The 17,587-nt window shown below is 37.5% G+C and overlaps 1 protein-coding gene across 1 annotated transcript in view; it reads right to left on the reverse strand.

Moving 5' to 3' along the window:
• Window positions 1-17,587, reverse strand: part of LOC124170915 (structural maintenance of chromosomes protein 1A) — a 65,656-nt gene that overhangs the window by 38,649 nt on the left and 9,420 nt on the right. Inside the window, exon 9 of the mRNA XM_046549971.1 lies at window positions 11,221-11,435. Within this exon, the coding sequence (XP_046405927.1) occupies window positions 11,221-11,435 (215 nt within the window). The remainder of the gene's footprint in view (window positions 1-11,220; window positions 11,436-17,587) is intronic.

The following is a 17,587-nucleotide window of genomic DNA, read 5'->3' on the forward strand; positions in this document are numbered from 1 at the left end:
GATTTAAAGGCAAATTTGTGTCTGAAGGTAAAGGTAAGAGCTTGGATTATTTGAGGAAACGAAATGTGACCGAAAGTGAATCCATCAATTCCATCGAAGCGATTTCAACGAGTGCATCTGTTGAAGGATACCCAATCGTTTACGTGCGTTTTTAATTTATTAAGAAATTTTTGCAATATTTTCCAACATAAAGTGTCCATCATTGTTTAAATAATCAATGTTTATGTCTTGATTTATGAAGATTAAAGTCCCTGTCGAATGACTGACACAAAGCTCTTTAATGTTTATTTCTTTGTAGATTTTCCATTCAATAGCCTCATCCATACTATTAATAAGGAGTTGATTAGTGAAAATTAGAAACTAATGTGTCAGTTATAACCCAAATGTAATTCGAATCATTAGTATCCGGATAATTAAATAATACTTGTTCCTAGTGCCGAAGTTTCAGTAAATTTGGAAGGCTGGCATTGCAACTTCTACGGACTCACTTATGTCAGCTGCCATCGATTGTTCAGGAATGCATCCTAATTTTTATCCTCCTGCAATAACTTCATGAATAGGTATTTACTGTTGTTTTTCCAAATTATGCTGATTGGACCTTTGGAAAACGTATCAAAGTAAATTGTTTGGCCAGTGAAAAAGGAAGTACTCTTGTCTATTTTATTTTATACTTTCGAAGAATTACATGGGTGAATATTCGATTAATTAGTACGTTCGCGAAGTTGTATTTCCAAATACTACATAGTCGGTACCCAATAACAATATGCTTGTCTCGTGGTACATTCATTTACCTGTACACCTTATTCTAGACATTTAATATCAATTAAACTGATGATTAAATACACAATGCGCTAGATTTTCTACTTAACGCTTAGAACTACTATTTAAATAAGTATTTTCTACAAGTTGAAAACGATGCATATTTTTCGAAATAAACGTAAAAAAATTTGAAGTAGTATTCAGAAGAACAGATAAACTATCGCAAGTCTCATTATTTTCTATCATTTTCGCTTTTGAAGCGATACGCCGACAATTTCAAGGGATGTATTGAATTCCGGTCATGATTATTCGCATGTTTAATAAAATGTAGTCGCATATAGGAATTACTTTAACAACCAGCACTGATAAATTTCATACTTCGGTGTATAGCACGTTTCGAGATGAACTGAATATTCGTTTAATGAATACGTATAAAAATGACTCCGAAAAATCCAATTCACTGGAATTATGCAGCGGTCGACAGGTGCAATATCGCTCTTCATATTTTTACCTCCGTATATTTGCAACGTTGCCACTACCTCCGCCGCATAATGGCTGCTCGCTCTGCAGAAAACCGGAAGTATGTTCTTTAAACTTAAATACTGGCGCTAACATATCGGTAAAACCCTTCTAAAAAAATAGATATATTAAGCATCAATGTCTATTCTATGCTGTGCTAATTTTTCAACGATATATTTCGGGCCAAATTTGAGATAAAAAATGTTTTACAAGGGAAGGTCATCATTCTCCCATAAAGACAATGTATTTCAAGGTGGAAATCCGTCATTTTCAAATCCATAAATCTTTCTTAAATGGCCGGTGACATAGTAATATTTTTTCACTATTCGATAGAAAAAATAATGAGCAACAACATATGTCAAAATAAGGGGAGGTTTTCGGGCATGTTTGAAATGATGGTTCCTCCTTAAATGATCATCAGGTTGTTGATCTCACCAACAATGTAACATTGCTATAGCTGCGGCTGCATTCAGAAGAACCGACTTTTCGCCAGCTGCCGTTCACGGCACAATGCTACATTGAGGCCGATTTAAGACAAATTGACTTTTTGCCGGGCCGTCGTGCACATGAAATGCACGCGGCCTACAGATAAGATGACTATCTGCAATGCTGTGTGCCATGCCGTGAACTGCACCCGTCGGAAAATTGTTTCGACTGAAAGCGGTCTTAGGTGTGTGTACAGTGAGGCAAAAGTAACTACCGCACAGGCTAAGCTGTGGCTACTCAGTTTATCCATGGTATCGCTGTACCGCCAAGTTGAGGAGTTTAGTGTTGAGGTTATAAGAACTGTAACAGTGAGGCATGCGAATAAGTTGTCAATAAAAGTAAGAATTTAAGCTACGTCACAGAATATAATACATTTTGAACTGACTCACAAGTCACAACAAATTAACGGGTGACGTCGTAAGAAGTTGGGAGAGTTTCACTACTGATCCTGGTGCTGCGCTAAATATCTATGCAGTATGCAAACTGCGCTCCAAGCATATTTCCCATGGCCCTTCAAAATCAACATGGACTACCAAAGTTTTCAGTGAATGCCTGTTCCGTACTGCAGGCAATATTTCTGTCAAAAAAGAATTCATTAGACCCAGATAGGATAATAATGATGAATTGTTTAAAACAAAACCTGGAGAAAGAACTAGTGGCTGCCTTACATTGTGTGACGCATTAGTTGATCATGCATTCTTTAACAATGTGTTTAAACTTTTTTACTTGTCCTTGTACTTTTTGTCCATTTAAATTTGCCATTTATTCTGATAATAAGAGTTCATCCTTGGAACCACGCATCGAGAATGGAGAACCGATGTGGGAGAACCGGACAGGTACCGAGAACCGAATAAATTTAAGAACTGACCCATACCTACTTATAACTATATATTTAGAATACCGTGTACGCGCGTGTAAGAGGCGCACCTTTTTTCCCAGATATTGCAGCCGAAAATGGGGGTGCGCCTCTTACACAAACTTTTCATCTTCCCCCCCTCCCCTTCACCGGTTGCAAGTTCAAGGGGAACTGAGTGGCCTTGGTTTTCAGCGTGAGTCAGTCATCTGAAACCCTGGGTCAAAATCAAGCGGCAGGCAGGAGAGTTTCTCCCTTAGTGACGTATTTTTAAAATGCTCCTGTTTGAATTTCTTGCAAGCATCGCGCCGTCACGTCGCTACCCCAGAGGTGAACATTGAAAAGATCGCGCGGGGTGATTCGCTCCGGAGCGCGCACTAAATTTATTGCCACGAGTGGGCATCCCGCGGCATTTATACTGCATATAGTAATATTGGTGTCACAATCTGCGGTTGAAAAAATTCGAACGAGTGTGCTCATTGTTGGACTTAATGGTGGATAGAAGAAATCGGAAATGCTTATAAGTGAAGAGCGCTGAAGGAGAGGTCGAGGGGAAGAGGGCTCCCTCCCCTCCGTATTTAAAGCTACGAGCGAAGGAGCAAGGGAAGAACACGTCCAATGTTGCATGTGACGTCGTAGCCTTTAGAGCGTAGGGGCGAAGGCGCAGCAATGTGATATACGCAGTTTGCGTTGCCTGAGTTTCCAGTCCGTCTCGTCTTGTTTGAATGCGCTTATGCTACGCTTGTTTCTTCCGAAATTGTGCTGTTTGGACAATGTTGAATATTAGTAGCCTTATTTTAGCTATAAATCTTTGTGCCAATCAATTAGAGCTCAAAAAACTTAAATGCTGTCAGATATACGTCGCGTTAGGTCTAATTCTTTTTAGAACCTCGTGCGTGTCATACAATTGCTGAAAGATATCGAGGTATCTTCGAGCTCAGAAGGTGACTCACGTAGCATTTGACCTCCAGAAACTCGGGGAATTGAACCTGGTAGACCGAAAAAGGTCAGTTGGTGGAATGGGGTAGGGATGAAACACGTTTCCATTGTTCCCCTGTAACTTGATATTTTCCTGTGGAGTCTCGGAAAGGAAAAAAACTGCAGAGGCATTAGCTGATAGAGAGCCGAGTGTAGTTCCGTTAGGCCCCTTGCACACACACCGATTTTGGACGGCTGGTAAAATATTGGCCGATATTTTACCGGCGAAGCGATGCTTGCACACACGCCGGATTTTTACCGGTCAAACGATACGTTGCTAAGTTTTTGAGCCGGCGTCGGCGATCCACAGTGACAATAGCCGGCAGCTAACCGGCATTTTGCCGGCGCGGGCATGTGGTCGGTACGTGTGCAAGCTCCAATGCTCTCCCATTGTTCACTATTGGAATGTGGACGGCCGATATTTTACCGGCCGTCCAAAATCGGTGCGTGTGCAAGGGGCCTTAAATCTACGACGTGGTTATTATCCTACGGCGCTGAGGTTGCCCCGATTGTTGTTCAATCTCTTGGGAAAGCTCACGCCATTTGCCTGTCGTGTTTTGCCTTAAAATTTTCCACGGCTGCAATTCTATTGCAATACTCCTGCGAGAGCTTTTAAACAAAATTGTTCGTGAGTAGGACAAGCAACGTAGAGCAATGGCGTATGCAAAGAGAGGATCGGAACTCTTTCTACTCCCTCTTATGCCGCCGCAGTTATCAAAATTTCCTCTTTCAAATAGTACTGAAAGAGCATCTATATATAGCTTCTTTTTTATACATCTTTTTTCTATATAGCTTCGATCCTCAAAATAGGGGTGCGCCTCTTACACGTGTGCGCCTCTTACACAAGCTTATACGGTATTTATGGCTTGTTGATATGATTGGTAATTAAATAATGCACAATGATATGCCATTAGTTGAGCAGTTTAACATCAAACATATTCTGCATGCTGAGAAGAAGTCAACACCTTACCTAAGATGATAAGTCCACTCTGACCAGAGAAGAACCAGGGACCCTGGATACCAGCACAATGACTTATTTAGGCAATTGTTTCAACTATTTGATATGGCTAGCACCGAACTGTTTCACAATTTATTTAAGCTAGAACAATGATTGCACTTCTGATCGCTAGACAACATGCAATACAAACTGTAATATCAGTTTCAGTTAGCATAGAATACACAGTGAGTAGAAGTAAGTATACAAAAATCGCTATTTTCAGGGATGCCCCTAATCAGTGGCAAAGCATGATGTTTAAGCTTAGCTATCACATGCATGGTGGGTTGCCCGTTTCCAGGGTCCTCCTTTTACATGAAATTTTACAAGCATGGAAACAACGATTTTTAAATATTGTGATGCTCTCTTTCAGCACCTTCCCTTTTCCTTGGACCCTGAAAATGTGGGATTTGTGAAACGTAAGAACACGCAAGACACCTGCAGTGGTCTATCTTTCTTCTCACATTCATTAAGCGCTCTCAACATCGTAACTATCAAGATACATTGGTGATGCCCCCCCCCCCCCCCCTTGTTCCCTTTTCTGTTTTTTTCCCACATTTAAATTCTATAGATTTCATACTGCAAGTCCAACACCACATTCTGTGCCACTTCATACTCTTTTTTTCCCTCTTGGGGCCCATACATTACCAGTCAGCCCCTGCACTTTGAGTACTTTAAAATGTAGTACTTATTTAGATGGAAGCAAAATTACTCATTGTACACAAATATCTAATCCATCTAAGACATAAAAAGCTGACAGGTTAGATTAAAATTTACTAAATATAACAGGATTCCCAACTCTGCCTTTCAAGATTATAAAATTAAGTTTGCTGAGAAGGATTAATGTCAAGTACCTGGGTGCGGACAATGGTCTCCATGATTATGGAATATAAAAATTATTTAAATGTTGAAAGATGCCTTATACATTTTTTTAAGAAGGGCAAACTAATAGGAAATATAGAAAATCATGTAGCTAATTGAGATATTATAAGCCATGCCAGGTCATACAATGTATTTGTAGGAGCAAATGAATGACAAATGAACATAAAAGCATGATAAAACATGGAAGCGCAATAAAAAATATTGGATATAGTGGAACTGACAATTCTCTCAAGGAAAAAAAACTAGCTCCATAGATAAAAACCAGACCGAATGAACCACAATTGGTTTTCAGGTTAAACCGTTAGATGAAGAACGATATAACTTGCGCATAATTGTATTAATGGCTGACTACTGCTACTTTATTAGAATTTTTACTGCTAAGCAGATATTGTACCTAAGAAAACTAGAATATGGGCATTTCCTTTCATCCGATAACTTTAATTCAACACTGTGCCATTTGGTCCACCCAGTATCTTCTTGATTGCGCCCTCCAATAAAAACTCTTTCTGTCATGATGATTTGTGATTCACAACATATCCAGCTCCAGATATATAGCAGTCACTAAGGCCCATATCGTCAGTCGCTCCTTCAGATCTCGTCTTCACTTAGGATTCCTTCAGCGGCCTCCTTCGCGAAGGACGCGATTACGTTCGAGAGACGATCCTCAGTGAAGCTCTTCTTTATCTTCCGACTTAAGCTGGTCTTTTGGATCATTTTCGTCGCTCATGGAATGTCCGGTTCTGAGATCTGTTCATCCAGTCAAACAAAGACAAAGCATAACTCACCTAGCGTCACATGGGTCACAAAATATGCCGAAATGGAGCGAATGGGTAACGCGGAAAGAGTTTTTCTGTGTAATTTGGTAATCAAACATAGGGATATTCAAGAAAATAAGAAAACGGACGCAGTGACAGTTTGCATTGGAATCAGAAATTAAATTCACCGAAAATTCATAGATAATTCATACTTCAAATATACAACAGACCGAAGCGTGGGAAAAAAGCAACAAGTTTCCTCAGTTAGATGATTAGTAAATATCAACTATAGTCTTTAGTAGTCGAAACGTACTCCTAAACAATCCAGCATTCACGTAAGCCAACATGATGATTAACCCTAGAAGGGCACACTGGGGTCCGGTGGACCCCAGCAGTTTTTTTCATTGCTGTAACTTTTGTAATGCACAAAATATTGAAGTCTCATACCAATGTAAATTTCCTTTTATATCTTAGTAAAAGTTTCTAGTGTGTGGTGATTTTTTCAACGCGCTTATTGCTTTATAATTTAAAATTGAAAATGGTCTGGGGTCCATTGGACCCCAGTGTGCACTTCATGAAATTTTTTTGAAATTGCGAAAAAAAATTAACGTATTTTTTTATTGCCTTTTTTGCTGCAAATACATTTATTATAATCGTATTTATATGTTTAAAGTAATTAAAATGCCATTTATCATTTTTTATCAATTTGGGATATTTGAGGTGATCAACTTTTTTTGTGAAATTTCTTGGTTTCCTCTTTTGCAAATAATTTAGGAGTTTCGGAGTGAAAGACGTACGAACAAACTTCAATGGAATGGATTGTAGAGCAATAGTTTTGAACATATATTACTCATAATAGTAAACTATTCATCAATCATTGACGTTTGAAATCATTTGGAGGTCGAAAGAGAGAGCGAAATTTGGTTTCGGATCTGCCTGGACCAAAAGGAGCAGCGCGCGACGTCAAAACTTCCCGGCAATATGGAAATTACTGTTGGATAGCGCTTTACGAAATAAAATAATGACGCACACAAATGAGGAAACACAACGGCAGCGTCAAAATGTCACAATTCCTCAATCGTACCACGGTGATGTAGATGTTGAGGAGATTGAGGCTTTTTTTGGACTTCTATGTTTTTCTGGGGTGCAGAAGACGTGCAACACAAATTTGTATGAACTGTGGTCAACTGAGTTTGGATCTACGTTGTATCAATGCACCATGTCTCTTCACCGATTCCTGTTTTTGCTGTCAACCTTGCGTTTTTATGATAAAAACACGAGAATGCAGCGCAGATCGATCGATAAATTTGCACAAATTTGTGAAATTTGGGAAGGGTTTGTAGATAATTGTAAGAAATATTACATTCCTCATTGCCCCTTTCGGATATATATGAAAGGAAAGCCAGATAAGTATGGCATAAAAATTGTAATGATGAATGATGCAAAAACGTTTTACATAGTAAATGCCTCTCCTTACATAGGAAAAGTAGTTACCAATCCAGATGAAACTGTTCCGACATATTATGTACCGACATTGTCAACACCAATTCATGGCACGAATACAAATATTACGTGCGACAATTGGTTCACTTCTGTTGAGCTTGTAAAGAAGATGCTAAAAGATTATTCAATAACGATGGTGGGCACCATTTGTAAAAACAAGCGTCAAATTCCAGTGGATTTTACAAGAAGTGCTGTTGTTCAATCTTCACGATTTGCCTTTGACCCTGACATGACCCTGGTATCTTTCACACCGAAAAGAAATAAAATAGTGCTTTTGTTGTCATCTTTTCATTTGGATGAAGCTATAAATGAAGACAATGGAAAGCCCGAGATTATTTGCATGTATAATGCTACTAAAGGAGGAACAGACACATTTGATCAACTGTGTCATGAATATACAACAGCCAGAAAAACCCTTCCATGGCCAATGCAGATTTTCTATGGCATGCTAGACCAAGCTGGTATAAACGCAATGGTTCTTGACTCTCATGTTGATAGTAATGAAAAAATAAACCAGAGAACATTTTTGAAAAACTGGCTTTGTCACTCATCAAACCTCATTTGCATCAACGGATTTTGAAAAAAAAACCTGCGTTCTTCAATCAGGAATACCATTGCGGAAATTTTGAAAATTGAAATATCAGCAATTGATAAACCTGAAATACTTCAAAGCAAAATACGATGCAGCTTATGCCCAAGGAATAGAGAGAGAAAAACAAGAATTATATGCTCATCGTGCCGCGCTCTGATGTGTGACGAGCACCGAAGTTATCTGTGTACTACCTGTACTGGAGTGAGAAATTAACAACAAAGCACTTTTTTCTAAAAATTTATATTTTACCTGTAAAATAATAATAGTGATGTACATTTTGGAGCAATAGGAAGTCCTGATGAAATTTGTGAAAAAAATTTAAAAAAAAATTCACAGGAAAATTTTGTTGTTTTCAATTGTTAAAATTAATACGTTTTATGGAAAGAAAAAATATGAAATATTTTTTAAAATGAACTATACAATGTAATACTTAAGCTGTTAAAACTATTTGTCTGTACATCTAAAACATTCGTAAGAGTAAATAAAAGTAGGATTGGTGACTTTCTTAAAGAATTTTTATGTCTTTAGAATGAAAAATATTGTTTTAATTTCACTTTAATTTGTTTAAATAACTTATATTTTCATATTAGTGTAAAAAACACTTCTATAATTGATATTTACTATATTAATAGTAAAAAAATATCAGGGGGTTGAAATTAAAAAATTTAAAAGTTATGGGGTCCACTGGACCCCAGTGTGCACTTTATGATTGAAAAAAGAAGTGTGCACTTCTAGGGTTAAATAACTCCTGGGGTGTAGGTAATATAATGCAAAAAGTTGTTTGCCAACGTGTTGTTTTATTTTAAAGCCATCATGCCCTTTCCGAATAAAATTCCACTGGATTTTGGCAATTCCTCAAGTATTGCCGAGATAAGTAATCGTACGCGGAAAAAAGTTTTAGTTAGAACTATCGAATTCTGATGAAATTTATCAAACTTTCCGGTCGTCATATGGCTCATTGAAAAATTTAGTAACAATTACCAAACCAGTTTGATAAATTATATCAAACTGGTTTGGTAATTGATACCGAAATGGCCACAGCAGTTCGATAAAAACTATCAAAATCAAAAGATAATAAAACCGATGTAGCGTGCACAGTGCGCGTGAAAGATTTTCAATCCAGAAAACACTATTCTGATTCAAAATCATAAAATTAATAGTTTAACGTAAGTTTATGCTAAAGAAATACAAAAAAAAGCTTAAAAAAATTCATCTTCATGCAGAATCGAACGTGGGCCCTCCGCGTGGTAGCGACGGGCGCTAACCACTGTGCTAAATCGGTTACAGTGATGAGGCTATATACAAAGGTAATAATATTTTATTAATGTAAATAATCAACCTTTGCGTTGAAATGTGAATAAGATGTGACTAAACTTTCCCTTTCTAAGCTTAAGAGGAATACTTGATGCACACAATTGCATTACGTAGTTACTCCATATCCATTTCTAGTGCAGATGCGCAAGAAAACTTTATTTTTAGGCTTTTTACATCGATGTAGAGATGATTTTAACGTGCTGGGTGATGGATTGAGTCTATTATGACGACTTTTATCACATGTCATTCAACATGATCGCAAATGATTATGCCTCAGGAATACCTCTAATTAAGGTTTTTATGTGTCGAAATACACAAACATCTCCTTACAGCTTTAATATCCATGATAATACGCTGTTCCATCATTGCCTTTGATGCACCGGCTTACGGATAACATTGCAATGTAAAGCAGAAATAAACAGAAAAATGAACGTAAACAAAATTAAAACGTTATCGCCATCACAAATAATAAAAACAAAATCATTTCTACCAACCTATCTTTTATGTAAGGCCTGTTTAAAAATCTTTAAAGTGATGAAATGGTTGTGAAGTGGATGTGAAGGTTGGGTCAGACCAACCTACGCTGGCGAGGAGTCCTTCACCAGCAAAGTGCGCTGAAGAAGACCTTCGGACGTCTCTCGAACTGAAATCTATCCTTTAGGAGCCGAGGAAGATAAAGGATGGCTAAAGAAGCGACTGACGATACGGGCCTAAATAGCCATTAGCGCAACAGAATTCCGCTGGTCTGTATGATGCTTGGTATGCATTCAATTTTCTAAGTGAGCTAGTATTTAACAGTAGTATCATCAGGTCCTCTACATGAACACATTCATGGAGTTAAAATCTTGTTCAGCTGCTCTATATCTGCAACTGCAGTTGATCAAGATGGAAAATGGATTTTGGGTTAACTATTACCAGGACAATATTGGGGGGATAAGGGTCAACTGTTACCAGGGTAAAGTTGATTGAATGAACTCTAACCTAGCTTCATATCCTTTCTATACACAATAAAAAAGGAGACTTTCATCTTTATTTCTATAGAATAAGTTGCCACTCTCCTCCCTTGGACACATCAATTGCCCTTCAAGGATTGCTAATCTATTGGGAAACCTCAATATAGTGTAATTGCTTTTCCAAAACAAGCATTGTTAGCCCTGAAATTTTAAAATTCTAGGGCATAAGGCGAATGTCAAAGTTTTGTGACTTGCAGTTAAGGCAAAATTTTATATCCCACAGAACGCGCATCAAAATTTGTAACATTAAAATAAAATACTGCTTGGACAGCATCTTAGGTTCATAATTTTGTAGCATCAAAATTCTAATTGTATTGTTTCTTTAACCATATGTTAACAGATCCCTTTGGTCAGGACTATGACTTCCCTTTCTCATAGCGAAAACTTCATATTAAATTTAGTCATATAAATGAGAGTCTACTGCATAAATTGAGTAAATATAGATTTAAGATTGGTATTATTTATTTTCTACATATTACTGCAAAGGTTCTGTGAAATACTATTATATAAAAATAGAATTGATGAAAACTTTTCCCGACAGCAAACTATTCACTAAATAAGATAAGCCTAACCTTATATGCTCTGCCAGTTTTTCCACTCTCTTCTCAGCTTCTTCCTTTTCATGTCCTTTTTGTCTTAATCTATTCTCAATTTCAGCTTTCTTGCGGCCTTCATTATCAAGGCGATCTTGATCTGATTTCTGCTCACGATTTACTGAGTCTAATTCTTGCATGTACATAGCAGAACGCTTTCCAGCTTCCTCCTTTAGACGGTGATACTCTTTGACCTGCAATTATAATGGATAGACGATGCAGCATATTACTTCCTGCTCAGGATATCCAGCAAAATTCTGTAACCAAGGTATTATTACAGATTTTGGTATTAAATTCAGACAACACACTTGGAGTTAATATAAAATTACAGTATGCACACCCATCATTGAATAATATGGACCTTACCACATGAATGAAGTTAGTTTATGCTCTGGGTTTCCCCATTAGGGCAAATACAAATACATTAACAATTTCTGCTCAAACAATAAAAATATACCAGGCACAATTCTCTCGGCAATAAGAAGTAAAAATATTACACCTGAGTAAAATTACAAAATGAGAAGATGCACTAATACTTAGGAGAAAGAGAAAAAAGTGACAAAAATATCCCAGATAATACATAATAACATAATAGATAATAATATGTAATATAAAAATAAATTAAATCACTAAGGTAATAGTGAAACAGTTTCTCTTTGAAAATATACGAAGAGGATTTTTCATAGATAACAACAAGGAATTCCGAGATGACAATTATTTGTCCGAGGTATAAGACGTAGGAGGTAAGAAGTTCTAGTGGTACTACAAGGTTCCCACTCTAACTACATTTTAAAATTCACGGTTTTTTTCAGGTTTTCACGGTCTAAATGTCGTCAAATTCACAGTCTGTTGATAAGCCATTTTAGGCAAAAATATTGATGACGTAACAATCACCGGCCGCAAGTTAACTAAAAATTTATCAACCGCGACAGACACCATGAATGCAAACTTAGCAATGAAAGTGCTCTCTCTCATGACATCACCTATCCTTAGCAAAATTCAGGTCCGGCTAAAGGTTGTGAGTGGGAAAATGGAGGGAGCAGGGTGGCAGGGAAGTGAAGAAATGTCAGATTTTTCTCCAGAGTTAATGAGCACTTTGTTTACCGGGCTTCCAATCACAAGCTCAAGATCTATGTGTCGTCATGGCACACAGACCAATAATTGCACTTCGAATATACGTGTGCAGATAAATGCGTGGAGAGTGACCTTGAAATATGATCAATGTATCGATTTTTCTTTTGATGTGTCAATCGTAGTTCTACAATCAAGTTGGGGAGATTTTTAAGGATTTATGATGAAATTCACGGCTATTTCCAGGTTTTTTCATGGTTGAGTGGGAACCCTGTACTAGAAACAGAGGCTGATTTCGTTTTGAATATGGGAAAAATATATGCTGGAATTTCAGTCTTAATGGTGGTAAAAATTAATGAACCAAGAAATTATTTCCTCCGAGAAGATGGTCTGAGCTACGACAAAGTGTAGAGTTGATGGGAGATATCAGCTTTACGCAGGTCAAGGCCAAATCTAACACAAGAATTTATCAGCCTGTGAAGTTAATTCTCTTGTTCTGATGGAAGATCATCATAGACACATTGTAAACACTTCGTCTCATTTTGTAAAACGATGGATGCAGGAAAATTGTACATTGGGACCATGATCTTCAAACAATCAATGCGGGAAACCGATACTTCAGGGAACGATAGATGCGGGAAAAAATTACATTGCCTTTAAGGAACTTTATTAGGGACCAGGGACAAAGAACGATGAATGCGGGCAAACGATCAGTGTGGGAACATAGATCGGGGTTCCACTGTACTGACCTTTGTGTAAATTTTATGTACTTTGTGTAAAAGTGTTACTAGCAGGCACTACATGCCATACTTGTAATAAGGGGTTTACACTGTACAGTGAGTCCTCGTTCTACGTCACCCCGTTTAACGTGATTTTGCGATAACGTCACAAAAATTTTGAGACCGTTATTCGTTTATCGCACTTACGCTTTGCGATAACGTCAAGTATTTTAAATTTCGCGCGAAAAAAAAGGCGAAGTGGCGGGCGTTGCATGTTGTTCATTTTGTGGGCGGTAATATAGTCAGTCTATACAAAGTGCGAAACGGTGTTGTTTATTGATAATTGCGATTACGGTTTTAGCAAAAATTTCTGCAAAATGAATTCTTGCGTAGGTGCGCAAGGTTTTACTTGACATAATGGTTTTCAGGAACCTAAAAAGTGATTTCAAGGCATTTTTCCATGTAGAGTTTTTGTTGTCACTTTTTTCGCCGAGTTCCCAATAATTTTGGTTCCTGTAACTGCGACGATGTTTCAGCGATGATGATGCCCAGGCGACGCTCGCCCGGGCGGCCACCATAGCGAAGCCGAAAAGCAAATGCTGGAAGATGCAAAAATGGAGAAGGATTTACGTCACAGCTGCTATTGTCATCGATGAAGACAGGAACTCGTATTTATGCGATAGTTTGGCATTCTCAACGTAAAAAATGCCCCAAATATGATATGCTAACATTTTTTTCGCATAGGAATTGTGAGGTCTAGGAGTCGATATACACTTTTTACATTGTTTGTTATGGGACACTATGCTTCGATTAATGTCATTTCGTTTATCGTCACATTTTTCAGGAACGGTAAGGGACGTTAAACGAGGACTCACTGTATATGGAGCAGTTTTGAATTTTAATATCAAGGTGACTGCAGTGATGTAGCAATCACCTTGTATTTCAAATTTAATTTCAAGGTAATTGCTACCTGCAAAGACATACCTAGAAGCATCTAGAAACTGTGAGGTTAACTTTTTGATACAAATTCAGAATTGCACAGGAATAAGGACAGGAGGATAACAGAAAGCCAATGACAAGCACTGACTAACAAGATAATAATGACAAAATACAGATGCTAATTCACATTTCCAAAAATTTTAAAAGGGCATCATACCATCATTGAGGGTAGAAAAAATACTTGTTGGCATTTAATTCCAATGACAGAGCATGTGACCAATATGCCAACCTCTTATTACCGTATATCTCCGAATATAGTCCCCCCCCCAATTTTGAGACCTCAGTTTTGGGAAAAATTTTAAAATGTAAAGGAAGGCAATTTTTCTGTGGTTAGCAAGTTAAGATTCTAGATTCGATAAAAACTATTATTTTCTGTGAAGATTAAGAACAAATCTGTTCACATATTTTCCATCACAACAAAATAACTATACCTAAAACATGTTGTGATCCATTGCATGTATCAGTAATTTATAGTTCCTTAACCAGATGTAATGAAGAAATGAGAAATTTTTTTAAGTATCCAAGGCTATTGTATTTTTTAAACCTTCACAAATTATTAATATTTTTGATTTCCAAATGACTACAGACAATGTCAATATATAAGCTTTAACTTAAAGCCCATAAACAGTATTGCATTTGGCCCTGAAACTTCCTTAGATCCAGTGTAACACACCCATCAAGTCATCACAAATCCAAGTGACCTGAAGAATTTAGGAAATCTAAATAAAATTGTGTTAAATAAAGTATAAATATTATAAAAATATTGCTATCAAATGCCTGCTAAGCAAAACAATTGAACTACAGGACTAACAAATATCAAAGTAATAAAATTAAGAAATAAACTTTTTCCAACAAACATTAAAACTGAAAAAAAATTATATCAATTTTCAATGCCTCGTCGCGAATCATTGCATAAGTTACACAAAGAGCTTCTGCTCTGCATTTGCGCACAAATTCGACGATATTTTCCTCTAATTCTTTGAATCTGCCGCATCGAGACCCCCAAAATTACTTCCGCGATGTATTAGCGCTTTGCTAGCGCTGTAAATACTATGATTTACGGCGTATTCTGCAACGGCTATTTTTAAATTGGCATCGAAACTCCGTCTTTGAAGGCCTCTTATCTGCGGCAGGATTGATCCTCATCTTTCTACTTGATCCATCACCTCACCGTTGAACGTAAAATTATTTTTAATAAAGAAAATATCGCGGAAATAATTGCGAAACGTTATGCGACGTAATTTATCGATCCTATTTACCCTGACGAATCGAAGATATTCCTCAATAAATTGATTACACTTTCGATGCTGAGTCGCTGTATTTCGATCAAATGCAGTAATGCCGGCGCTTCTGGTTTAAAGTCGTCGATTATGGGCGTAATCCAGTACACGCTCCCAATGCTCCCGAGTGCTCCCGCTTCAGACGCTACAGATTCGTGGTCCACTTTCGCTCCTATCGCTCCCAGTGCTACCCTACTGGATCACGGCTGGAGCGATTGTAGCATTTGTTAGTCGTTTGTTTTACTAGTATCGTCTGCTCGGATATTAGATCGTCTGAATTAGGGATTGTTATAGCCCCTTGTACTTTACTTAGCGTGTTGGAGAGGTCAGTAATATAAATGACAAAAAGAATATGACCATGGGGTACACCACAAGAAACCTATTTAATATTAGATCTTCCTTGGATACCATGATCGGGCACCACAGCAGACCGATGCTTGTCCTGAAGATTTTACCCACTGGTTTGCAAATCCTCTAACAACAAGGTGATAAACTTAAACTATAAAGAGCAGATCATATGATGCATATAAAAGAAGATAAGACCGATTAAATACCTTATTAGAGAAATTTCAATGAAACCAAAAATAAGCCTAATTAACTTAACTCACCTAAAAGCCTGCGTTTAAACGATACACGTACAAGTTAATGCCTGTTTGCGTGAATTATTTTTGTGGACCGAAACGGAACATGTACGAATGTTTGAACCTAGCTAAAATAGGTTAAATTTGCCGATCATGCATTTGCACAAGTTGAGTGGTTAACCACTTAACGTGCAACAACGCAACCGTACGGTCATGGCCAACTCTAATACGTTTAAAGTTGGCCATGGTACGGTACATTTCGAGATCTTTCTCGCGTTCATACATTTAGACTTGTGCGGATTTATGTTGGTGTAAAAAGGCCTTAAGTGGAGTGTCCTTTATGCGATTTATCAATTGCACTCATGACATTGTATGACAGTCTCAAAAGCAGTCCTACACTTGAACCAATCTCGTCAACAACGAGCCTTAAGCATAAATGCAATGCGTGTCAACCTGACCTTAAGAAAATTACATAAGTAAAATACAACCGAACATCATAATAATTGATTAAATTTCACTTGAAGATTAGAGGAAGATATCATCATTTAACAGAGAATACAATCTTCATGGGGAAAGCTTGAAGAAAACCTAGGTTGGCCGCCAAAAAGCAACAAACGGAATGCTTTAACTAGAAGTTCACGTACCCTAACCTAAGAAGTCATATTCTATCTCAATTTCACGCAATATCAAGTTCAAATAACTAATAATTGATCTAAATAACAAATAAATCAATATAACTTACAAAATTAACATAATTCTTATGTAACGGACGGAATGCTTCGACCGGAAAGTTCACTCATTACATGTCTTATTAATTTCGAATAGCCATTTTCTATCTCCCCTTCTCGCTAGCTCAAGCTTAAACCACTAATAATTAAATAATATTATATATAATTAATTATCACAACAAATTTTATAAGATATCTTGGTCTTGCCGCTCAATTTCTTCCCCGATCTGGCCCGTGGCGACTCTGAATTGTGAAACCATTGAGTTACAGCCATTTGCCTCACCGTAATATCCCCCGAATAGTTCTTTAACCATTTGGTTTTAGCATTTACTATCCAGGCTATCTTAGCGACTTCTTCCATCAACTCCAAATGGTCATATTATTGCCGGCCAGGTCCACAATTGTTATGAACACCATTTTCTTTTGCCTTCCTTCCCGTTCAAATTCGCGCAGAAAACCGGTTCGCCCTACCTATTTCTTGGGAGCGTTTGTAGCGAGAGAGAAGCGAATATAGTGACGTCATGCGTGACGTACGAGAGCGCCACGGGAGCTTTTGTAGCTTCTACTGGACCACGAAAAGACTCGCTTCCAGTGCTTCGGAGCACTGGGAGCTTGTACTGGACTACGCCCTATTGCGCCTTTTCAGAAACAAATGCATCACCTATTGCGCATTCTTGTTCTGTGAAGGCGATAAAGACAGTGGTTGTAAACACGAACCGCACGGACGTATAGTAGCCACGGACGCAATGAAATGCTAAATCGTCACGAAAGGTTCACTTTATCTGTTTATTTTTCGCAATTATTTAAATCGTGTAACTATTAAATGAGCGACGGGTACATATACTATTGATTCAATTCCAGTGTTCGATTGATGTAATGATAGTGTGTGTTTAGTTTTCATTTTAATTATTTACTGTTCTGCGTCATTAAGTGATCAGTGTCGATTGAATTATTCTAACGATACTTTT

Source organism: Ischnura elegans, chromosome 1 (assembly GCF_921293095.1).
Source record: "Ischnura elegans chromosome 1, ioIscEleg1.1, whole genome shotgun sequence".
NCBI classification, from domain to species: domain Eukaryota; kingdom Metazoa; phylum Arthropoda; class Insecta; order Odonata; family Coenagrionidae; genus Ischnura; species Ischnura elegans.